Source organism: Tenrec ecaudatus, chromosome 8, assembly GCF_050624435.1.
Source record: "Tenrec ecaudatus isolate mTenEca1 chromosome 8, mTenEca1.hap1, whole genome shotgun sequence".
Classification (NCBI taxonomy): domain Eukaryota; kingdom Metazoa; phylum Chordata; class Mammalia; order Afrosoricida; family Tenrecidae; genus Tenrec; species Tenrec ecaudatus.
Window position 1 is genome coordinate 135,618,864 of NC_134537.1, and position 23,632 is coordinate 135,642,495.

The 23,632-nt window shown below is 53.7% G+C and overlaps 2 protein-coding genes across 2 annotated transcripts in view; both read left to right on the forward strand.

Annotated features, from left to right (window-relative positions):
- The first annotated feature begins 91 nt into the window (after nucleotides 1-91).
- Nucleotides 92-2,421, forward strand: HAND2 (heart and neural crest derivatives expressed 2). Its single transcript, XM_075556867.1, has 2 exons — nucleotides 92-782; nucleotides 2,073-2,421. The coding sequence occupies exons 1-2, from the start codon at nucleotides 228-230 to the stop codon at nucleotides 2,169-2,171; spliced, it is 654 nt and encodes a 217-aa protein (XP_075412982.1). The 5' UTR covers nucleotides 92-227; the 3' UTR covers nucleotides 2,172-2,421.
- Nucleotides 2,422-10,265: 7,844 nt separating this feature from the next.
- The window catches only part of SCRG1 (stimulator of chondrogenesis 1), a 171,733-nt gene continuing 158,366 nt past the window's right edge, over nucleotides 10,266-23,632 (forward strand). Inside the window, exon 1 of the mRNA XM_075556869.1 lies at nucleotides 10,266-10,604. The gene's annotated coding sequence lies outside the window, so the exon portion shown is untranslated. The remainder of the gene's footprint in view (nucleotides 10,605-23,632) is intronic.

The following is a 23,632-nucleotide window of genomic DNA, read 5'->3' on the forward strand; positions in this document are numbered from 1 at the left end:
CCCCATGGGGAGCCGGCGGCCGCGGCGCTGCTGAGGCGGGCCCCGCGGGCCAGGCGGGGGCCCCGGGCTGCGGCAGCCCCCTCTGCGGCTGCCGGGCCGGCCCGGGCGCCCGGGGGCCCGGAGGCGCGGGCTGGGGCCGGCCGCCCAGCGCCGAAGCCGGGGCCCGGGCCGAGGGCGCGGCTGGGCTGCGTGCCCGCTGGGGCGCGTGGAGGGGCCCGCCCGGCGAGATGAGTCTGGTGGGGGGCTTCCCCCACCACCCGGTGGTGCACCATGAGGGCTATCCGTTCGCCGCCGCCGCCGCTGCCGCCGCCGCCGCCGCCGCCAGCCGCTGCAGCCACGAGGAGAACCCCTACTTCCACGGCTGGCTCATCGGCCACCCCGAGATGTCGCCCCCTGACTACAGCATGGCCTTGTCGTACAGCCCGGAGTATGCCAGCGGCGCCGCGGGCCTGGACCACTCCCATTACGGGGGGGTGCCGCCGGGCGCAGGGCCCCCGGGCCTGGGGGGGCCGCGCCCGGTGAAGCGCCGGGGCACCGCCAACCGCAAGGAGAGGCGCAGGACTCAGAGCATCAACAGCGCCTTCGCCGAACTGCGCGAGTGCATCCCCAACGTGCCCGCCGACACGAAACTCTCCAAGATCAAGACGCTGCGGCTGGCGACCAGCTACATCGCCTACCTCATGGACCTACTGGCCAAGGACGACCAAAACGGCGAGGCGGAGGCCTTCAAGGCAGAGATCAAGAAGACCGACGTGAAGGAGGAGAAGAGGAAGAAGGAGCTGGTCAGTACTCTAGGGGCGATGGGGGACTGGAAAGGGGGTGCTCTGGGGGCGAGGGGACTGGCCCGCCAGGCCTCTTTGCAATGGGGCTGGGCAGTAGCATAGCAGGTTCTGTCTTGGGCCGCGAGTGGGGCCAAGGTTGTTTGCATCTGGTTGTGGGGATGGTTTGCTGCCTAGGTGGAGGAGATGGGGAGGAGTGGGGACAGCAGTCAAGAGGAGGATAGGGACACGGAAAAGAAAGAAGTGTTCTGCTGTCCCCCCTCACTCAGTCGCTTAGTACGGCCCTTCATCTTCGCACCGCTCTGGCCTGGGCCCTTCACTCGGTGCCCTTTAGAAACGTCATTTGGCCTCCAATATGACCTTGCTTTCAGATATTTCTTTAAAAAAATAATTCGCCCAGGAACGCTAGTTTGCAATTGTTTCTCTGTTGATCATATTCCCCACTCCCTCCTGTTTTCAAGTGGGTCTCCTGTGTCCCCAAGAAGCAAAGGTAAACACAAAAGCAAGTACTTTGAACTTCCAAATGCAGCTCCAGTTTGTCTTTAGCAATGAAGTTAAGTGCTATTTTCCAGATTGTGCCCTCTGGTATTTCTGTACATTTTACTAGCGTTTTTAAAAAGAGAGTAAATTAATACTACTCTGGTCGTTGTTACTCTTGGTAACAGTACTAAGTGCCCATATGTGTTGAGCGTTCCAGACAGGACTGGTGTACCAGAGGTCATGGAGTAATTTTATTTGTCAAGAGTTTTTCTTCTTTGGGGTTGCTACTTAATGGAGGGAACTCCCAAATTAGCAGGAATTTTAGAGACCTTGGGGGAGAGGCACTGTTGAGGAGGGGACTGAGAACCCATGGTGAGGCCCAGGCCCTGGTGGAGGGGCCCTGGGTTCGTCTTCCCGAGAGCAAGTAGCTGGGATTGTGATGGGAAAACAGGGACAGCCGGTTTAGCCCCAGCTCTTGATGATGCCCAGAATCTAAGAAGAGGCGCCCAGCTCCTCCATAAAGAAATTGAAAAAACGGCCACTTGTTTAGAAATGTGCTGAGCCGGTAGCTGAGCGTGGTGAAGCGCGGGCAATCCAAACTGTAACTAGAGAAACGCAAACCTTCCTAGCTTTGCGGCACAAAGTGGGACTTGGACCTCCCCCCACCCCCATGCTCACACACACACTCCCAATATTCCTCCCCCCACCCTCTTCAGGCCTAGGAAGCGCCGGGGTGGGGAGATAACACAGAACCGGGTCCCCCCTCTGAATTTCTCTTTCTACTCCCCTGCCCCTCGTCTCCCCTCTGCCCAGAACGAAATCTTGAAAAGCACAGTGAGCAGCAACGACAAGAAAACCAAAGGCCGGACGGGTTGGCCGCAGCACGTCTGGGCCCTGGAGCTCAAGCAGTGAAGAGGAGGGAGAGGAGGAGGAGGAGGAGGAGGAAAAGAGCGCGAGCTAGCCGGAGCCGAGGGGCCTGATACCGACCCAGGACTCCGGCCAACCCCTCCACGCTGCGCTCTGAGGACTTCTTGCATTTGGATTCATCCGGTTTATTTATGTGCAATTTCCCTCCCCTCTCTTTGCCCCCTTTGAGGAATCCGCTCCCCACCACCCCCTCCAAAAAAAGTGGATATTTGAAGAAAAGCATTCCATATTTTAATATGAAGAGGACACTCCGCGTGGTAAGGGATCCCGTCATCTGTCTTGTAGATTCTGTGTGTGAATGTTTCCCCCTGGCTGTGTAGACATCAGCGTTGGCTCCCCCACCCCCCACCCCAGCTGCCCAACCTTTTCCAGCTAAAGACAGCGGACAATAGTGCCTATGTGAAGTGTATCTTTTGGGCCATTTGGATATAAATATTCCTAGGGATTACAAAGTTTTATTTCAAAGCAGAAAATAGGGCCGCTAACATTGGTTGGGGTCAGTTCTAGTGCTGTCGTTTCATCTGTGGTTCTTTCTTATGGAAGATGTTTCCAGCAGCTACTGGTTTTGTGCACTTCCGTCCTCTAAAAATACGTGAAATTTAATTAATATGGAAGGTGTAAACATTGTAAGTATTCAATAAACCACTGTGTGTTTTTTTTTACAAAATCCCCAATCTTTTAATGGTTGATACCTCAAAAGAGTTTTTGAAAACAAAGCTGTTATATTTGTTTTCATACTATTTAAAATATTCAGAAGTAAACTAAATTATCACGATTGCCTCTACTTTTATTTAAGAGAGTCAAAGGTTGCGACCAGTCCTAAACGTGATGCCAGTACTAGCAGGCCCAGAAAGGGTTCTTAAGGAAACATACAGGGTCTGAGCTATGTCCCCGTGGTGTCCCCTTCCCTCTCCCTGTCCCCAAGCACACCAAGCCAGGAGAACACCTAGCGGTCTCTAGGGGAAGCTTCTGGGCCTGACAATTGGCTTAGGCAGTTCGCTCAGAGGTGGAATTCTAGGGGGTCGATGTTTTTCTGAAATCCTCCAAGGCCCTTCTCCCTGATGTTGACTTCGGTTTTTGTTTGAGGTTTATGTTTTCAGTGGAGGAGGTGTGAGGTGCGTCCCGGGCACTAGCTGGACCATGGCCACTAGTCTGCTGTGTTTCATTCCAATGATAGGACTTTCGTCCTAGGGAAAGTCCAAAGAAAACAGAAGGTGTTTCCCTGTATTCTACCAAGAGGATCCTCCTCTGAGCAAAATCTGGGACTTGGGTTGGTGGGGGAGGGCTTTCGGGGAAAAGTCTCTGATTAGGTAACTGGGAATTTGACGTCAAGTAAGCAATCGCGAACAAGACCACAGATTTAAAGGGTAGAGTTAGATTTACAAGGAGCTACAGGGAACTCAATATTAACTGTAGGCGTATGAAGTCTTCCGGCTGCAGCCGGTGGAGCCCAGCGCCAGCGTCCTCCGGCGGCTGCTTCCCACCTTTCCTCCCCTGGCTGCCGGCCACCAGGGCATCACCCGGTGCAGGGAGGGCTTGGGTCCCTCTGGCTCCAGCACATTCCGAAAGTAAGTCCGTCCGGAGGCCGCAGTGCCCACGGGCTGGGCTAGAGCCCCTATCCGTTCTAGGAACCGGAGAAATTGAAATGTCTTAACGGATCCAGCAGAGCGTGTGGGAAGTCGAACGGGTTTCCGGGGCGAGGGGAAGGAAAGTGGAAAATATCCAAAAGCTGTTTCTTGCAGGAAACAAGCACCTATATAAGCTCACGGGGGTTTCCGTCTCAGATCCCACCGCCGGTCTGATGTTCACACCTCGGCTGCGGGCCACCTACCCTTCACCCTAGTCTCCCTGGAGTTCCCACCCGGAGCCCTCCGCCTGAAACGGACAGAGCCAGGCCCAGCACAGGCGGCGAACTCGCCAAGGTCCCGGGAGAGAGAACCCGGGGACTCTGCGGGCGTCTTCTGCCAGCGGCTGACGACGCCGGGGCGAGGGGTTAGAACAACTGGCCAAAGCGATCTGAACTTTCTCCCCTCGGGTCAGCGGGCGCTGGGCCGGCCCGGTGGGCGAGACACTGTGTTTACTGACACTTGCCTTTGTTTATAGCACTGTGGAGGGGGGGCTATGGGGGGCGGAGGTAGGAGGCGCGCCCAGATTTTCTGTTACTCTCAGGATCTCTGCCCATTTGACTGAGTGGCTCCCACCTCAGCCTGCTTCCCGCCGCTTTCTGTTTCTTCACTTTTTATAAACGCTCAGTCGAAAGACACTAGGCCCTGGAGGTAGCCAGGAGCTAGAAAGGAGTTCTCCGCGCGCTCTTCTGCCTGTGCGGCCTTGAGTTAGCTGGGCCTTTATCTCCTGGGGCCCTAGTACGCGTCCGGCTGGCTTAACCTTCTGGTTCTGGTCTACTACAGGCTAGCGGAGCAGAACCAGGAAGGCACTGGCATTCATCTGTCTGGCTAATCCGCATGCTTTTTAAAACCATACTCCAAAAAATCTGGCCTCTTTGTCTGGCCCTATACCTCCTCCCTCCCTCGCCTGCCATGCCACATCCCTGGTAGCACCCCCTTCTGCTCCACTCTGGTACCCCAAGTCTCAACAGCCCAACTAGCTGGACACCTAGTCGGTCCAACACTTTGGCCTACACAACATCCCGTCATTGCAGGTTGTCAGATATTCTAATGTGTCGCACACCCCAACTGAGTGGGCCCTTCAACAGGCAGGTTGAGGACACCCGGATTATATACATCACCAGGCAGCCTGAAGTCTCAACTGGGCCCACGCTCCCAGCCACCCTACATCTATCTGCTTTCTGTCCGAGTTCCATATTTTCCTCTTCCACAAACAGTAGTGCTCTTTTAACTACCATTCTTATTTGCTTCTTTAAAAAAAAAAAACGGTTGCCAAACTCCTGCCTTGTGGGACCGGCTAAGAGGCCTGTTTTAATTGCTCGCATAATGTGGTTGCTGCCATTTCGTTAAGAGCAATCACTCCTGCAGCGAAATCACAAGCTCTCTAGACAGGCCGGAGCCGACAAAAATGTAGGATTTGACGTTAAAAGCTAAATGGGAAGCCAGGGCGGCGGAAGGTAAATTGATGGTAGATCTGGCTGTCAAGGCCCTGGCCCCAGACCGCCGAGTGGGCCGAGTGCCTGATAACCCTGGAGAGGGGGAGGGGGCTTCGTGTGTGTGTGTGTGTGTGTGTGTCTGCGTTTGCTACAGACCCATTCTCAGTGGCCTTTGGGAAGGAGTTGAGAATATTCCGTAGAGTGGGGCTTGCTCCTAATTGCAATTTCCCAAGGTTTGCACCCCCACATGAGGGTACTGACAGCAGCATTCAAGGCTTTTTGAAGTCTAGCAACTGACAGCTCAACGTTCTGCTGCCCTCTGAACGGTGCTCCAGCTCGGTGGGAAGCCTCAGGGTGGGTTAGCCAGAAAGCAGGGTCACCTGGGATAGGTCTTCCAGCAGAGGCTGCCCTCCTCGGGTCTCCAAAGAGCTGGCAGCCAGCAAGTTTCCAATAGAAAGTGCATGCGGCCCTCGCCCAGGGGAGAGCAGTCTCAGGCTTCCTTGGAAAGTGTTTGGGTTGAATCCAAAGTACAGGCCAAGTCCGGAGTGGGTCTGGACCCTTCCAGAGCTGCACCCCTGCTTGGAGCTTTCACCTGGCAGAAAAATGGGGCGGGGAGGAAGCAGTTGGGAGTACTTAAAGATACTTGCAAACAGAATTCTTCGTAGGAAGGGGTGATGAAGCTCAGAAAGCGAGAGTTCAAATGCTAAGCCAGAGGGGGCAAGAGGCCCAGGAGTGTATTCCAGTATCCTTGATTTCCAGGTAGAATCTTGTACAGTTGCGAAGGCCTGGGGTGTCGAGCAGAGGACGGTAAACCCGCCAAGAATGCCATGAAGGCCAGGCCAGCGCTTGCACTACAGGTCTACAAAGCGCTGAAAACTGCTCAATGAAAGGGCTTTCAGGAAACCCTGTGCCTAACGCTGAGCGCTCCAGAATGGGGTTTTCTCTTCCACTATTCGGGAAGCTCCCTTCCATCTCCGTGCCTGTGAGTTTCTTACACTCACAAGACTGGGTTTGGAAATCAGGCTGGCTAGAGTACCAACTGGACTGATTTGGAAAGAGGCCTTTGGGCTTGTAGTCAAGAACAGGACTGAATCTAAATCCTGGGCACCAACGAGCTTTCCTGGATCCGTGCGTGGACCTGAGTGGAGTGCTGGAGGGGTTACACGTTGGGCTGTGATCTACAGGGTCCGTAGTTCAAAACCACCAGCAGCTCACCGGGAGAAAGACTGGGCTTTCTACTCCCTTAAAGAGTTACAGTCTCCAAAACCCATAGGGGGTCTCTATGAGTCAGCATTGACTCATTGTCAATGAGGGTGGACTGGAGGATACTCCTCTCCAAAGGGACCAGCTCCTAAGGCTCAGATCCTAGCTCTCGGTGGGGTCGCCAAAGGAATCTCCTGTGCGCAGAGGACTCCCTCCTTGTCTGAGCCTCAGAGAGAACACTTCTGGTGGGCCAGGAGCCCACCTTAGGCCCTCGCAGCACCTTCGGGAAGCAGCTCAACTGTGGCTCTGAATTGCTGCTTGCGGAATTGCTCATGGGGAAGGAGTCCTGGAGAGAGGGCAGATGAAGTCCTATCTTTTAGGTCTCTCCTTCCCCTCCCCGCCCCCATCCTCCCTCCCTCTGGAGAGAGGAAACGAATTCCGCCAGGGGGCTGGGAGGGGGCGGAACGCAGCTTTGAGTGTGACTACTAGCAGTGCGGAATGAAGGCGAGGCTTCCCCTCCTAAGCGTCCAACTCTTTGCCCCAGCTTATTGGCCTAAAGCAGCTGGGTAATTTCCAGCCGCCCGGCTGAGAGGGGTTCAAGAAGCGCACTGGGGATCTGATTTACACGCTCACTGAAGGCACAGGATTCTCTCCCCGCTGCACGCTGTCCCAGTCCGTTCCCTAGGAGGACGCCACCGCCTCCCCCTCCTCCCACCCCCACCTACCCCCTGCTTCCCCAGCCGTGATCCCCCTCTCTCTGCACACGCATTCCCTTCTAATTCGCGGGGCATTGGGGCCGCTTTGATGATCAGATGGTAGAGCCCTGATTACAAATTTATTCCCGGGCGCTCTGTCCGTCTTTATCTCCGCTATTAGGGACATCTGGGAGTGATTAGCGCCGCGCCCGCGCCCGGCAGCGCTCGCCTATCTGGCCGCGGCGGGGCCCGGAGTCTCGCTGACGTCAGGGCAGACGGCTCGGAGCCATCCCAGCCGCGCTGGGTGTAATGCGCGTCCGCGCGGCCAAGTCTTCCCGGGGCCAGTCCGGCAGCTGGAACGCGCCGCCCGCCTGCGCACGGGGATTTTCTAAATATGTATTTTTAGCCGAGAAGACGTTTCTGTTCTCCTTGTTTGGGGTGAGGCGAGGCCTCCTGTTAACCTTCCTACTGCCCCCTTCCCACTTTGAATTTTGCAACTCGTTGTGTCTGGTGGATCCTGCCAAGGAGAGCGTCCCACGTCCGCTCCTGATGGACAGGAGCTGCTGTGCTGGCCCTGCGCGGGAGCGCCGCGCTCCTACCCCTACGGCTGCGGCCTGGCCGCGGTGCCCGGACTGGCCCAGCGCGGGGGAGGGAAGGAAGGGCAAAGCTGGCACCCCCTCGACTCTACGGACTTTAGCCCAAGTGGTAGGAGTTTGTGCTTGGCGTGGCAGCCCCCACAGACCCTAATTGCAGTAAGCGACGTTTCTGCCAAGCGCCGGATCCAGCGGTCGCCTTTGCACCTGCTAGTAAAGCCCAATGGGTTAGCAAACGAGGCGCTAGATCCACCCACTCCCCTGTCAGAGTTGCAGGCAGGTATGGCTGGCAGCATTGGGTTCTCTCCTAGGTCTCACCGCCCAGAGCAGAGGCTGAGTGGATGCGTGTAATTCCTGGGACCAAGACCAGGACCCCCCAGACCTCTTGTCCGTTCCCTGTGTCAGAGGGGGGAGCTTTCAGGTTGAAGCGTCCCACACCTACCTAGTCATCTCAAGTCCCTGGGAACACCATAAATTGCACATTTAGTCCCTGTTTTACTCCCCATCTCAAAACTCTGACTCATGTCAAAGACTCGATCGGAGTCTAGTTCTCAAACGCAGATAACAGGAACCACTGCCTGTGGCCACATCCATGCTCGGCAGCCTCCCCCCCCCCCCTCCCGCCAGGTCTGGCATCCGGGCCTTGGCAAGCTTTGGTCGGCTCGACTGGGGACGGTTTTATTAAGAATGGGGAGGGGGTCGAGAGAAGTCTCTCGGGGAGAGAATTCACCAGCTCCACACATGGATTTCAATGGACAACGAAGGATTCCGAGCCAACATGGAAGATGCTGATTCTTTCCTCACAGGCTGAGGAGGGCAAGCTGTGTTCACCATCAGAGGCCGCAGTGAAGGAACCTAAAGAGGGGGGAAGAAACAGCCTGCGACTTGGGTGGACTAAGATCTATTTGAGCGGGAAGGGCGAGGGAGTAAAAATAAAGAGGAAATCCAGTTGGGGAAACTTCCCAAATGTTCTCCTCTCCTCGTTTCTTGGTCGCAACTGAATACACCACAACATTCAAAGTGCCTTTGTGCAATCTGTAACGGAAAAGGACCGTTTCCTGGGCTAAGTATAGGGAAACGTCACATTCAGAGCTTGGCTCCTTCCTTCTCCACTCAACCCTACCCCAGCCAAGGGGGAGGAAACGTTGAGCTCTGTCCTTTGGGGCGTAGGGGTGGGGAATGCAGCTTCTAGACAATTCTGCCTGAATGACTTGGAGTGCCTAGAGTGGTTCTGGAGGGGAAGGGACAGGTTGCTCTGAACTGGTAAGTGGGTTCCCCAAGATCTGCCCTCCTGGTGGAGTCTGCTCAGGCCAAGAACCAATTGCTAGAGTCATTCACACCAGTCAAGACAAAAAACAAACAAGCATTGCTTTTGTCTGGAATACTTACATGCTTAACCATAAATGAGCATTTACTTAATAATGAGATGGGATGATTCCACAGGAATCATAGGTCCAGAGAGTCCCAGTTTATATTTCCAAGTTTAAAGCAGTGAAGCCATTTCAGAGCCCCCGGCAGCTTCACCCCACCCCACAGCACTCTAACTAATACCCTAGTTGTTTCCTCCTAGCAATCAGGAGCTACCAGACCCAACTCTGTGCTCCTCAGTGACAAGAAAATGTGTTTTAAGATGTTAGTCTTTTTTTTTGTAGCAGCAAATCATCTTTCCATAAGTTGTGAACAAAAGCTCTAAGCAGTCAGGGAGACCTGTGCATTCTCCGGAAGGAGGCAGGTCCTTTACTTACACTCCAACCCAATGCTTTAGAACAAAGGATGCCCTTGGTCAGGGACAGAGATTTCCTCCCAACCTTCACTAAGTGCATTGTTATAGAGAAGAGAACAGAATAGATATTATTCTAAATTAAGATGGTTGTAAATCCCTCTTTGTAAAAAGGATGGAAATCTGTGGCCCCTGACACCAGTGCGGCGGAGTGCCTTCCATTTAAGGGGGGTGGGGTGGTGATAGCGCCCTGAGCTGACATTTATGTCTTTAGAGTAATACAGAAACGGACAGATGTGTCTGTGGCTTTTGTTTTTAACGACGAAAATCTGAAAACGCAACTTAAGCCTGGAACTGGAATTGGCATTGAAGGAAGCTGGGGTGGGGTGGGGGTGGGGGTCTTAAATGGGAGAAAGTGGTGGGCAAGCCGCCTGACGATGGCCTGCGCTCCGCAAATCTGGTTTTCATATTCTTGCTCAGTAATCACCCAAAGCTATAACTGTCTCTGAAATTATTCATTAAAGTCATTTTCAGGGATTCTCACAGGATGACTCTTTTACGTTTATGGTCTTCTGAGAACCATGACATCAGCCCCTGCCTCGCCCCCCCCCCCGCCTTCCCCTTTAATTAATGTGCTGAGAAATGGAGAGAGGCCGTGGCTGTGTGCGTGGGGAGGGGCGGGACCGCGGGGAATCCGTGGCCGAGCTGCTCGGGCGGCGCGGTCAGCTGCGTCCAGGCGCGCAGACATCCTTTGATTAAGGAGGGTATTTCGGGGAGCGCAGGCTGGGCGGAAGATCACGGCGGTGCCCTGTGGTGCTGTCAGCAGTGACAGATCCCAGATGGAGCCGCTACTGTATGGCAGATTGAGTTTCTCAGCAGAAAACTCAGCCTCCTTCCTAAACGTCTTCAAAAACCTTCTCCAGACACGCCAGGTCTCTTCGTGCGAAACTGACAAAGGCCAACCCTGAAGCTGGTTTGTGGGAGTGCGCGTGTGCGTGTGCGCGTGTGCGTGTGTTAGGGTTCCCCTTCCTTTTCCTCTACACTTCTCTGAGCTGCTTCTCCCGCAGGGCACACGCGATGGGCCCGCACCCCGCGCAGACCGACCCGCAACGACGCCCCCTCCCCTTCCTTCCAGAGGACCATCCGGTGGGTAGGGGCGCGGCGTCGGGGCCTCGGGCACCTCGGGGAGCCCCGGGCTGCGCGCGGGGCGCTCGGCGAGAAGCTCAGTGGGGTTTCGCTGAGCGCGAGCAGGGAATGGGGGCGCAGAGGCCTGGCGCCGGGGCCGGCTTTACGTTCCGCGCCCGCCGGGGCAGCCCGGAGCGGCCTCCCGGAGCCCGGGGTGGGAGTTTCTTTGGGATCCGAAAGCGGCGAGGGGGGTCCCTCGAGGGGTGGCGGGAGGCCCCGCGGCGGCTCCCCCCCTGGAGGCTGGGCCCGGTCCTCTCCGGAGTGGGACCGGGCGCCCAGGGGCGCCGCTGTGCGCGCAGTCAACAGTCGTCACGTGGATGGGGCCAGTCTGGGCCCCAACTTTCTCATTTCTCGAGACCCTTTGGGTTGGTCATGAAGCGGAGAGGAACAACGAGGCTTATTTTTAAAACCTTCATTGAAACAAGGAAATAAACGTCTTAAATAAATGCCCAGCTCCTCTGCCTCCCGGGTGGAAGCCCGGCTTCTCTCCCCCTTCTCCTGCCCACCCGAGGATGCCCACCCCGGCTCAGAAGAGAGGAGGGGTGCGGGGGGGACCCCTCAGAGCCGCGGCTTTCCGGGTTCCACTCACCCCTGCCCCCACGGTCCTCGTCCCTGCGGAGGGCCACAGCGGAGGGCCCCAGCCAGCAGCCCAGGGAGACCTCCTAAGAGAGGAGCGAGGCGGGCGGCGGGGGCGGGAGGGGGGGTTAGGGTCTGTTTTCATGGAAAGATCAGTATTTCTTACTCAAAACACCCGTGGCAGCTACCTCTATCCCTAAGCCCCAGGGAGGGAGGGTAGCTGGGAAGCCACCAGGGAACCGACCCCAGAGAGGTGGGGGAGGCCCCGGCGCTAGGGGCCCCTCTGTGAGCTGGAGCTGGGCTGGAGCTGCGGGCAGCTGCTTCCCTCGGCGGCTCAGACTGGGTCTGGTGTGGCCACGGGGGGCTGCTTTCGGGGAAGCCCGCCGGTCGGTCTCTGACATCAGCGGAGGCACTTGCCCCCATCGCCCCCTTTTTGCAGACTCGATGTAAAGACAGCAACGCGGTGGGCTGACCAGACCCTGTATTCTCGCAGAAACCCCCGGGCCGCGCGTCTCCTCTCCTCCGGTCGATCCGCACAACGGATGGTTTGGATGCACGCGGTTGCTGGCAGTTTTGAGGCGCCAACCGCTTTGCTGGGGGACCTGGGGACCCCTTGTTTCAGTTAAAAGTAAAACACGTTGCGCTTTTCGAAACCCCCGCTCTGCAGTTCTCGGGGGCCGCTTCCCTTTGCCCGGCCGGCGCTGGGAGCCAGCGGTTTGTTTTGATTTGGTTCCCCCCTCCCCCCTTGGACGCACAAGCCTTGTAAAATGCTGCCCTGCGCGGCCCGGCCCTCCTCTCCCGACCGCCAGGCCTGCCTTCTAGGCTGCAGCCGCCGCCGCCAGGTTGCAAGCCACCGCCTGGAGCCTTAGTGTAGCTGGGACCCGCTCCCGAGTCGCACGCCTCCCGAGGGGGCGGCGGGCCAGCCCGCGTGGAGGCCGGGACCTCCCAAGTGGCAGACCTGGGCGCTCAGAAGCCAGCCTTCGCTCCCCCTCTCCCCGCCGGCGGGCGGGCGTCTCGGCGGCGCTGCGCCCTGGTTCCCCCACTGGCCCAGCTCCGGGCTCAGCACCGCTCAGCACTTGGCTCTCGGGTTTGCCTCACCCTCTTCCTCCATCGCACTTACTAACTGCTCTCTCCCGCCGCCTCCCCGTTGCCACCGCAGGCTCAGCCGAGTCCAGTGCGGCTTTGTCGCGACTGGGGGACAAGAACTCGGAGCCCCTGGCCCCTTGGCGCCGCAGCAGAGTCCCAACCAGGCACGTTTCTGCATAACATCAGCTCGCGGGGTAATTTACCTTCCCTTGGCGTCTGTCAATATGACTAATTTCCACAGGGGTCAAGAAGCCTTTCGCTGGCAGTCCATCTTAGAGCGCTCTCTTATGCAGCAGTCGGGTTAGTTGTTGGGTTTCAATCCTAGAAATAAATGCTCCTGGGGCATCTCTGCCCAGGCAGCCCCAGAGGGCAGAGGAATACGCGCAGTGTCAAATCAAAGCCGTTCTCCTTGAGCCACGAACTGAACTGTGGTCGGGCTTGAGCGCTCTGCTTACCCTTTCCTAAGCTTCATCCACTCTGCACTGCTTGATATCAACGCTTTTTTAGGGACAGGGAAATCAGAAAAAGAGGGCTCTGATTATTGCTTCGATTTTTTTTCTCTGTCGCACGCAGATCCCTATTGAAATATACCTCTTTGCATTTCAGGGAGTGATGTAAGCAAAGACTGTACGTGTGTGTTTGCTCATCTGACCCAAGCAGATAAAATGTTCCCCGGTGGTGTTTGCTATTTTGCAGTATATGTGTCTATTTGCAACCCCTACTAACCTCTCAATGTGAATGAGTACTGTGGAGTGAAGCGTTCTCTGGCTTTGGAGGGACCCACTAAATTGGTCCTGGTCACGTAATCTGGACTCCTGTTGAGAAATGCGCTGAAAGAAGTCTGAGTGACCTGCAGAGACAAGGTGATTCCCAAGACCTCTTTTGTCTGGCTTCCAGGGCTGGGAGATCAAGGGCCTTCACCTTCAAGGGTACCCACCCTGCCCCTTTGAAGAGAATACAGATCGAAGGCCTCCCTGAAAACCTTTTCCTCCAGCCTAGGCACAGGCCCTGGGGCCTCAGTTTCCCTGAGTTCAATTTTAACTAACTCTTTAAAAAGCCCTCCTTTAAAAACAAAACAAAGCACACACACCTTCCTATAGTTTCAGGCAAGTAAATACCTGACTTTAGGCAGCATAGAGGTGTTGATGGAAAGTCTAAGAACTAAGCCAAAGCAAAGCCCTAGGATGCCTCCCTGAGGGACACCCCAACTCTAATCACTGGCCACAGCGCAGGGGTGGGGAGAGCGCTGGAGCCTGAGCACACATACACAGGTCCTCGACCCACCTCATCTGTTGGTACATTTATGACCTAATGAAAATATACCCTTCAGGGGAAAGGGGGTCTGTAAAACGTGAAATATGAAGAACCCGGTTGGATATATACCTGCCCCCCTTTCAGACTAGGCCCAAACTTCAAGCTTTTTGTTGTTGTTTTAATACGTTGTTTTCCTGTTGTAATAATAACTCAGTTGTTATTATTATTACAAAACGATGAGAATTGTTTCTAAGAGACACGTATGTTCCTTCACTGTGAAAGGGTTGGGGGTGGGTGGGCGGGGAGAGAGGAGTCCTCCAGCTCTATCTTTATTTGGGAGAAGGCGTGGCTTGTGGGAAAATGAATTTTACTTTTGATCCCTTGTCATCTTTGGAAAACCCTGGCACCATATGTTCCATCTTCTGCAAACAACTGCTGCAGCCAAATGCTCCCTCAACTTCCTTCCCTTTCCTCCAGGTTTCCCCCCAAAGGCACTCTTTGGCTGGCGGAGTTTCACAAATTTGGGCCCCTTACTTGTCTTGGTTGCTCTTCTGAAATAACCTCCTAGTTTCAATATAACAAGGTAACCCCTCCTTAGGAATCAGATAGTTACCCACCTGTTTTCTGGGGGGAAAGGCAATCTGATTTTTGTGTGTGTGTATATGGTGGAGAGATGTTTATTAACCCAAGAAGGCAAGCCAGAATTACTACCCATGGTGTTTTCTACAGAGCACACCTTTCAAAAAGACAGTTTCTAACGTCCCTTGTATTTTGCAATGAGACCATCACCATGAGAACAACCTCCTTATTTATTAGCAGGGAATAGGCAACAGGACAAGCTGCAGGAGACATAAACATCCATCCTGCTCCGTGGAGCAGATTTACTTGTTTGTTTGCCTAACTTACAGACTTTGGGGCATCTAGAGAGACGTGAGACCTAGGGGTGGAGTGAATGATTAAACTCCCTTCTGGCTGGAACCAGTCCTTTTCTTTCTGAGTTTACATCATTAGGGCTATTTTAAATTCAGTATAAAATATTCCATTTTTTGAATAAGCGGTGCCCCACCTGAACTGTTACACTGGTTGAAGTCTTAGTTAAGGGCAGAGGTCCTGGGGCAATGTTCACCACACCCTTAGTAGGAAAGGGGGGGAGGGGTGTCACCTAAGAGGCAGCAGCTATTTCTAGGGAAGACTTGTCTTCCTTGTAAGAGACTGCTGATTTTTTAACACCGGACTAGAGAACACTGATCCATTTTTTTTTCCAGTTCTGTTCTGACTTATCCTTTCAACTGGGGCTTGGTCAGTGCTACAAATCTCTGTTCTTCATGACCTGACTTAATTGGAGGAGCAAATGGTTTTCAGTGAGCAAATCTCCTCCTTGGGAAGATAAGGGAAGAGAATAGTAGAGATAGAAGTATTCTCATCAGATCTCCCATAGTGTGACCGACTGAACAACAAAAATAATGTATTACATTTTTCAATCCCATATTTTCAATAGATAAGATGCCTTTTCTCAACATATCATAGGCTATCTAAATATATTTAGTGTCTACTTTCTCATATACCCGGATGATTAGACTAATTTCTAATCAACAAGCATCCCAGTCTCATAGTTCAAAAATACGCCATGTACACGTGAGAGCCTCTTTCAATGTCTGTTCAGTTATCACCTCATGATCCTCACACTGTAGCTCACTTCTTGTTCATCTTAATATGTGGGGTAAAATAAATAAAAATATACTCTCTGTGCATCCAGAATGGTGTAGATTACTCCAATCGTATCTTTTCTGATGTTGGTGGGGTCCCTGGAGGCTTTGAAGAACATCAAGAGGCTCACACCCAACACAATCTGGTGAGGACATGAGGTACTTCCTCACTGTATTTTGTAATAACTGAGGAGCACAGCCATTAAATGGAGTTGATTATAAGGGCAAAGTGGGTGAGAAAACCTGCATAAACATGAGGGTATAGAATTCTAGAGTTGTGGCGCGGTAGCTCCTCCTTTCTTTATTTTTATTTTGATGTGCCTTCTTCAACTCAAACCAAAATGTAATAAATTGTTACACAGCAATTAAATAGCAAAATTATTTTTGACATGCTCCAACTTGTAGGAGTGGCTGCTTGGGATGGAGAGGGATTGGGAAATCTCCTTTTGTTGTTTGTTTCAACACCACTGGGATCACCTTGCTGAGTAGTTAGCACATGCTGATAGACCTGAAGGCATTTTGTCTTCTGCAACTAAAAAAGAGCTGCAAAAAATAAATAAATAAATAGAAATTTTAAAAAGAGCTGCAGATAAAGCTTTACTGGGTCCCTTCCAATGCTGGACAGATAGAACCTTCAGTAATATCGATTCAAACATTTGACAGTTTAATCTAGACATGGACTAACTGATCATCTCCCTCTAGGTGTCAAAAGTGGATGAGAAGACACAGCTTGATGGAAAGTGCAATATAGAGGGTTGTTTCCCAGGGCTGGGAACAGTTTTGCTATTTAAGGGGTTCTGTGTACTCCTTGAACCTACCTAGGCAGCAAGGAGAAGGTGGGAGCAGGGTTGTTACCTTGTCTCCAGGCCAGGCGGGTTCCTTTCACCACCTTCCTTGTACTAAGGTAAATGAGGTTGGAAGCATTTTTACCTTATGGATGAAATTATAGAGCTGTGGTGTGTGTGTGTGTAAGAAAGTATCATATCTTCCATTGGATATATATATATATATATATTCTCTCTCTTTCCTTCATTTGGGCTTCTCCCTGTCTTTCTCATAATACCAGATGCAGCAATACCAACAAAAATGTATTGTTGAATCTTTATTCCTTTCTTAGACAGATTCTTGCCTGTCTCTCTGAGGAACATAACCAACATTGTGGTCTTAGTTACTGTGGCTAAGCCACCCTTTCAAAGCTTTCAGATCACCCACTGCGTTCAACTGATGCCCTAGTAGGACCAAAGGGCATTGGTGGGTGAAAAGGACCCTGAGCCCCCTGCCCCTGCAGCCCTGGAGCTATTCATCAGACTGGAAGTCAAAGACTCACAGAGCTCTAATTAATGTGTGCATATGTTGGCCAGTCTCTTGGTGGGTTTTATGGGGTTGCACTGGCGGTGCCTGAATCGGCAGGGTCACAAAGTCTGATGCTAGCACTCTGATGAGGATTAAGGCTCCTAATGAATCATGGCAAGAAGGGACTTGGATGTTGACTAGGTTCAGACCCTCCGCCCTGAGAGTCTCTTTCCATGGCCAGAAGAGAGGTCTTGAATGGGAGGAATGGACCAAAGAGGGAACCTCCAAATGTTGAAAATATCCTCTTGTATCTACATCTTGGCGCTAAATTTCATTGGAATGTCTAGTCTCTTTAACGGTTCAGGAATATAGAAGAAATGCTTTGTCTAAAAAGCACTGGACTTAAGAATGGAAAGGTGCCTTTACATTTCCTAGTCTAAACCCTTCTTTACAGAAAAGAAGGCGCTGGCCCAAAGAAGCATGGACCTGATACCACTAATTGCTGTCTCTGGAGGGGGTTGGAGTCAGGGCCCCTTATTTCCAGGGATCCTTTGTTTACAGAAGATAAAGGCAAAGGTAGAAAGGAAGTTGCACTGTAGAAAATGTTTTAAGGCAAATAAAAACAGTGTATACCCCACCCCAGCCCACCCCCAGTAGATGTATGGAGAGAATGATTACCTAATTGGAGGCCAGTTACTTAACCAGGCCTGGCTCCACTATTTCCTCATCATCTTTACTCCAAGACTACTATTAGAAACTGATATTTCCACACCATCAATACTTTGTCATATTGTGTACTGTTGCTTTTAAGGCAGTCTGAAAGGGCAGGTTTTCTTTTCCTAGGGAAAGAGAGTGGTGTTTCCAAAAGGGAAGCAGTTTCTATCAAAAGCGCCCCTGGGTCTGGCAAGATTAATTTTGAATCCGGAGAATGCGCAAAAGAGCCTGCGTCCCCCGCTGGAAGTCGAGGCCCATTCCCAGCTATGGCAGGGAATTGAGTGGGAGAAAGACGACGTGAGGAGAAAGAGAGATTGTGGAGCTTCTTGGTTCCCTCTGCAGGGCAGTCAGATCCCTACCCAGGCTACAGAATGTGGCTGGGTTCTCTGCGGAGCCCCTGGGTTTTGCATCAGGGATGCAGGCTTTTAATGGGTGGGGTGGGGTGTCTTAGTGGGCCTCAAAGCTTGGGAATAATGAGGGGCCTTAGGTACCATCAACTATCTTTCCCCATCCATCAAGCCAGAAAAGGGAAAAAATACAAATAACAATCACAATTCTCTGTCATCCTTGCCCTGCTGGGGAGCCTTGTTCTGACCTCAGCTCAGCGCTCTCCTTGGAAAACCAAATGCATGCAGCAGATCCTAGATTACACCCCGGGGACAGCGTTTTAATGTAAATGTAAAATATGTTTGTAATAATCACTTGTGGGCCCCGAAGCGCCCCTCGGATCTCTGTTTAATTATAGGGGAATGAGTGGAGCATTACCATCTAATTAAATCCAATCCTATTTGTAATTCTCCCTCTGCTGCTGCCGACTTTGAAAGGAGACATTTCATTTGAAATGCGCCCGCAGACGAATATTTTAAAACACGTGTGGAAAACTAAAGGGCCCAACGCAGGAGAAAGTGGAGGGGACGAAAGAGGGAAGGAAAGTGGGAAGGCCGGCGGCGGTGGCCGGGCCTCTCCGAGGTTTCCACCTCCCGGCCCCCTTCGTCGCCCGTGGAGGGAGGGGGTGTCCCAGGCCTTGGGTGGGGGGCCCGCGCCCGCTGACCGCCAGCAGCGAGCCGAAAGGAAGGGAGCTCACTGGGCCCCCGGGTCGCGTGCGGAGCTGGGGCCAGCAGTCCGGGTGGGCCCGGGAGGAACCTTGGGGACCTGGGACCAGGCGGTGCGCCAGGCTGGCCTTTGGGAAATGCCTGGGCCCGACGCCATCTCGAGCCCTGCGGGCTGTCCTCCGTGCTCCCGGGGAGAAGGGGCGCGGGGCGCAGGCCTCGAAGGCAGGAGCGGGATGCTCGCTAGTGTCTCGGCCTGGTTCCCGTCAGTGTCCCTCTCGCCCGTGCACACGCACACGCACACGCACGCCTCCCTTCGTGAGTCACCAGCGAGTCGCCAGCTCTTGCTGCGGGGCCTGGGGCGTTGCCTGCACAGCAAGAGCCAGGAAGGATTCACAGGAGAAAATCAGGGGGAACGCGGCCAGCCATGCGTGCGTAAATACATCTTCGTCCTTGTGACGCACAAATAATCCTAGGCTGCGAGGTCCAAAGCCCGCAAGGCCCCAGCTGCTCCTCCGCACGCGGGTTTGGGGAACCCCTTTGCCAAGGGCGGGCTGCGAGCGCCTCTTCTCTCCGAGGGTAAGCAGGAAACAGCAGGGCGCTGGCAGAAGCATCCCCAAACTGACTGTAAGCTATGGGAGGCAACGAGGAGACCGGCCCACCTTTGCCCAGGGCCCCGAGAATACAGCCCCCCTCCTGCAGGTTCGGATTGATTCCCACCGGGATGAGAAGGGGCAAGGGTGTGCAAACAAGCAGGGGGGCAGGGGAGTGGCGCTCCCCTCCCCTGGCCGCCAAGTGTCTTCCTTGGGGCGCCGCCTGGTTCCCAAGAGCAGGGGCCTGGGCATCAAACTAGCTCGGGGTGTGAGGTCCGTGGTCTGGCTCCCCCTGTCGCTGACCTGTGGCTTGAGACTCGGGAATGCAGTGGCCTGGAAGGTGGCCCTGAGCCGCTCTGTGGTTGCTGGGAGGGGGCAGCGGGCGACGCGGGTGGTGACCGTCACATGACAGGGAAGAGGGCCTTGTCTGCTGGGCACTGTGAGAACCTGTTGCTGAGAAGGAGAGCGCTCGCCTTTGCTGCCCCCCTGGCATGAGTATTAAATTGGGGAAATCTTGTCCCCAACCTGGCTTTCAGCATAATCCTATCTCTTCGGTGACCCCAGCCTTTCCTCACATTCACGCCTGGGCTGGGCGAGTTCTTAAGGTGTGGGAGACTTCCAATAAACCTTAGACGCTGATCGATTTCTGGCGGTTTTTCCGGGAGGCCTCCTCTTCTCCTCTCGGCGATGTGCCCCCCCCCCCACCTTTCGAGGGCCCCCGGGTCTCCTCTGTGGTCCTCGCCAGTAGCAATTCCCCCGCAGCCACACGTGGGGTGGAAAGGAGGGGCGGCAAGGACTCGGAGCCTCCAGGCCCGCGGAGGGGCCTCCTTGGAAACGCTCCATTTTCCCATAGTATTTCACATTCCTATTGCTTTTCACACCCTGCTAGGCTGTAACGGCACTGAAACTGCTAAATACTTCCATGCCCCCAGCCAGCCCTCCTGCGACCGACTTCTCCTCCAGCGCCCCATCCTTCGACGGGTAATAGAATGATGGCTTCCGTGGTGCAGGGGTGCTGCCGCGGGGGTGGGGCGGGGTGGGGGCCCTCGGGTGGGGGCCCTCGGCTGGACCTCGCTTTGGGAGCGGGTGCAAGGGGCGCTGGTGGAAAGGACGGCCGCCAAGCGGCGTGAAGACAGACTTCACTGGCGGCTTGGAAAAGGTCGAGCTCTTTGTTGCAGGCCCTGAGCTGGGCCAGCGCTCTGGGCGTCCTCGTCCGCACCGCCCCCGGGCCTGCTCCACTGGACCCGGAGCCCCCGGGGAGGATGGGCGCCGGTGGACGTTGATGGGTGCCGCCCGGACGCCGCAGCAACGAGAGCTCAGCGACTGCGCCGGAAACCCGGGCACCTGGTTCGAGCCAGGCGCGGGCGGCCGAGGGTGCGGCGGAGCCCGGGAGAAAGCAGCCAGGCCCGCGGGAACCCCCAGCGCCGCTGGGCCTTTGGCCTTGGAGCATTCTCCAGCCCCCCGCGGCGGCCAGAGTTGCGCGGGCTGAACTCTGGACTCGGTTAGAGAGGACTGAGCCCTCCAGCCTGGAGGACCCAGCCAGGGTGGGGAGGGATGGAGCGGGGGCGGGCTCGCGGGGGTGGGTGGGGAGGTGGAGGGGGAGTCTGCGACCTTGCCACCTTGTCTGGACTGAGGCTCATGACCTTGAAACTTAAATTCGAGAAAGTGAGTGGACTGCTAGCGACCCTCATGATCCCCCCTGCCTGGGTTAGGCCGTCAAGAAAAGACGCCCTGAAGTCTGTCTGCCCCCTGCCCTCAGGGCATGGGGGTAAGGAGCTGATGTTCAGTGAGCGCCTGTTAAGTGCTATCCATTTGCTAAGCTACACCAACTGTAAGGAGGTTCTTTCACAACCCAGTGTGCCTGCAAAAGAAACTTCAGGGGTGGTCAAGACAGACCTGCCAGAGTGGCTTGGTGACCAGGAACGGGAATCATCGGGCTCCCTTCCCTGAGTTCCTCACAAATGCCCAGAGAGTGATTTAGGTAAGGGGAACAGCTGGTTCTGAGGAATTGAAGATTGGCATTCCGTTTTAGGCAGGGAGGGTCTTTATACCACTTCCTCCAAAAATATCTCTGAAAGTACAGGTTTCCCAGGTTGAGTACCAACCAGAGAAATGGTCTGCTGTGTATAAGACCTCAGTGTAGCTGTTCTTGATTCTCCTTACCAGGGTTGGAGAAAGTTTAAACTCAATCACTGACTCATCATCCATCGTCTTACTAGAGTCTCAAGCCCCCTTCTGGCTTCAGTCTAAAGTAGGGCCCTCTTGTTTCGAAGGCTGGGAAAGTCTAAGGCCAGAGGATTCTGACTCAGTCACTCTACACAGGGCTTCCCAACTGAAATCAAACGCACTGCTATGGAGTCAATATTGGCCTATAGCGACTCTATAGGCAGGGTAGAAAGGTTCCTGTGAGTTTCTGAGACTAATTGTTTAACAGGGAGTCCAAAGCCCCGCTCTCTCCAGCAGAGGCCCTCAAAGCTACCAACTTCAGACCCCCAGCCCAACACTTAACCACTATGCAACCAGGGGTCTTATAGGGTTTCTAGGGGCTATACATTTTCATGGTAGTAAATTGCCCCATTTCCCCCTGCAGAACAACTGATCTTATGAACCATCAACCTTGCAAATCATGGTCCAGTGCTTACACAACAGGAGAACAGCACCACCAGGGAAGATCTAGGAGGGGATCAACAGTAACTTGACTCCTAACTTCCAAGTGTCACTTCAGCCATTTTTCCATTTGTCAGGACCAAATATTTCCGGGGAGCAGAAGGGACCACCCACCCCTAAATTGGAGGAGGATGGGGTACAGGACTCTGGACACCTATTTCCCTTTTGCTCTCAAGTGATGATGTGCCAAGCTTTGGAAGAGTAGCCCCAGCCCTCCACTGCCAAGCACTGCTGGGTGTACTTCCTTCTGCCTGCTCTAGTGCAGTAGCGGCTGGATGGCGTGTGGACTGCCTTCTTGTCCACAAGAGGCTATCTGGGGGCTGCTGGCTTACAGGCTAGAGAAGATGCTTTAGACTTTGTATTTGGAGGGTTTGCAGAACATAGACGCGCAAAGCAGAAGGGGTAAGGGTGGGAAACAAACAAGGAAAGTGGGCAGAATTGGAAGAATTATGGTGTGGGATTTGCTTGGGGAGGCAGATGTCACTGTCTTCTTCTTTCTTACATAAACAGGGTCCAAAGAGGGATTCTCTCCATGGTCCACTTTTCTTCATGCTGTGACCCCGAGGCTGTGCTAGAAGAATTGAGAGTGGTGCTCTATAGCATTCTCTGGAGCAATCTGCTATACAGGGCACCCTCTCCACGTGGGCTTTAAGGGTCAATTGTTGTAGAGTCCCCCTATCCCACTACCTTCCTTAGACTTGGTCAAATGTTTTTCTTTGGCCCTAAAACCACACTGTTGAGCGATCCTGTTCCCTTTGAGAGTATCAGGGAACTGTTTTGGAGGGTATCATTGGGCCCATTTCCTGAATTTCTGGTTGATCTAAAAGCTCCTGGCCTTAATTGCCCCTGGAGCACAATTCAAAACTTGCAGTTGGCTAAATGAGTGGCCATTTAATGTGATTTTAGAAGTTTACCACAGTAAATTTGTTCGACAGTCCTGGCAGTGAGGGAGGGAAGAATGATACCTAAACCCCCACTAGCTCCTCTCTGCCCGCCCCACCTGATTTTTCTTTCCTCCATTACAAACAGTTACTTAATCCAGTGTGAACAAACAAGGCTGACAAGCAAATGAAAACTGATTTCAGAGAGTGGTATGGCATTTTAAACTTTCTCTTTTCACCCTGCTAACCTCTGTCATGGTTTCTGCTGACCCCTGTGGCTGGTGTTGCCACACTGACCTTGGAGGTGTGCAGGGCCTAAGAGGCTGACCACACCGCAGAGCTGGGCTTGTGGGTCAGCAATTGCTGTTGAACTTGGTCTCCTCTGATGAGGCTAGTAGGGAACCAGGAGTGAGGTCTCTTCTCCAGCGGCCTGAGAGCCCAAAGATATCAAGCGATATCAAGCATTCCAAGGGAAAGGGGATGTTAAAAGAAGAACAAGAAATTGTAAGAAAAAAAGGGGAAAGGGAAATATGTGCTAATAGAATTTGAAGAGCTTTAGGAATTCTGCCTGAGTTTTTAATACCAGACACTAAGGCACTTTTGTCTCTGCGTCAGTGGGGGGGGGGGTTTCCCCTTGATTTCTAGCGCCCTTTACAGAATCTGAGGTAAAAATGACATCGTTGCCACCCTGGAGGTGTGAGGGGAAAGAGGGGCTCTTGGTGGGGGCTGGTGGGGATGGGGAAAGCCCTCTAGCGGGCAGGCAGCTTCTATCCAAGCTCTCCCCACACCTAGCTACAGGCCCTGCGTGCCACCCTTGCATCGAACCCCACCCCCAGCCTCTGAGCTCCTGGATGGCTCAAGCCCTTATTACAATTATTAATGAGCATTTCATATGCCAGGGCCCCAAAGAAATAGATCCAAATGAGAAAACCAGTGTGGCTCTACGAGTCTCTGAGAAAAGGAGATTACTTTGGGAATGCAGTTCACAGCCCCCTCCTTCAGGTACACCTCGTGTTGGGGAAGAGGTGTCAGAGGTGCCCTCGCTTAGCAATTTGCAGTTTTCGGTGGTGTAAGACTGGAAGGCAAATAGGCAGAAATGAGTAGCCTATACGGTGCTTATACTTGGCAGGAAATGCAAGATACTTCTGGTATTCAAAACAAAATCAAAAC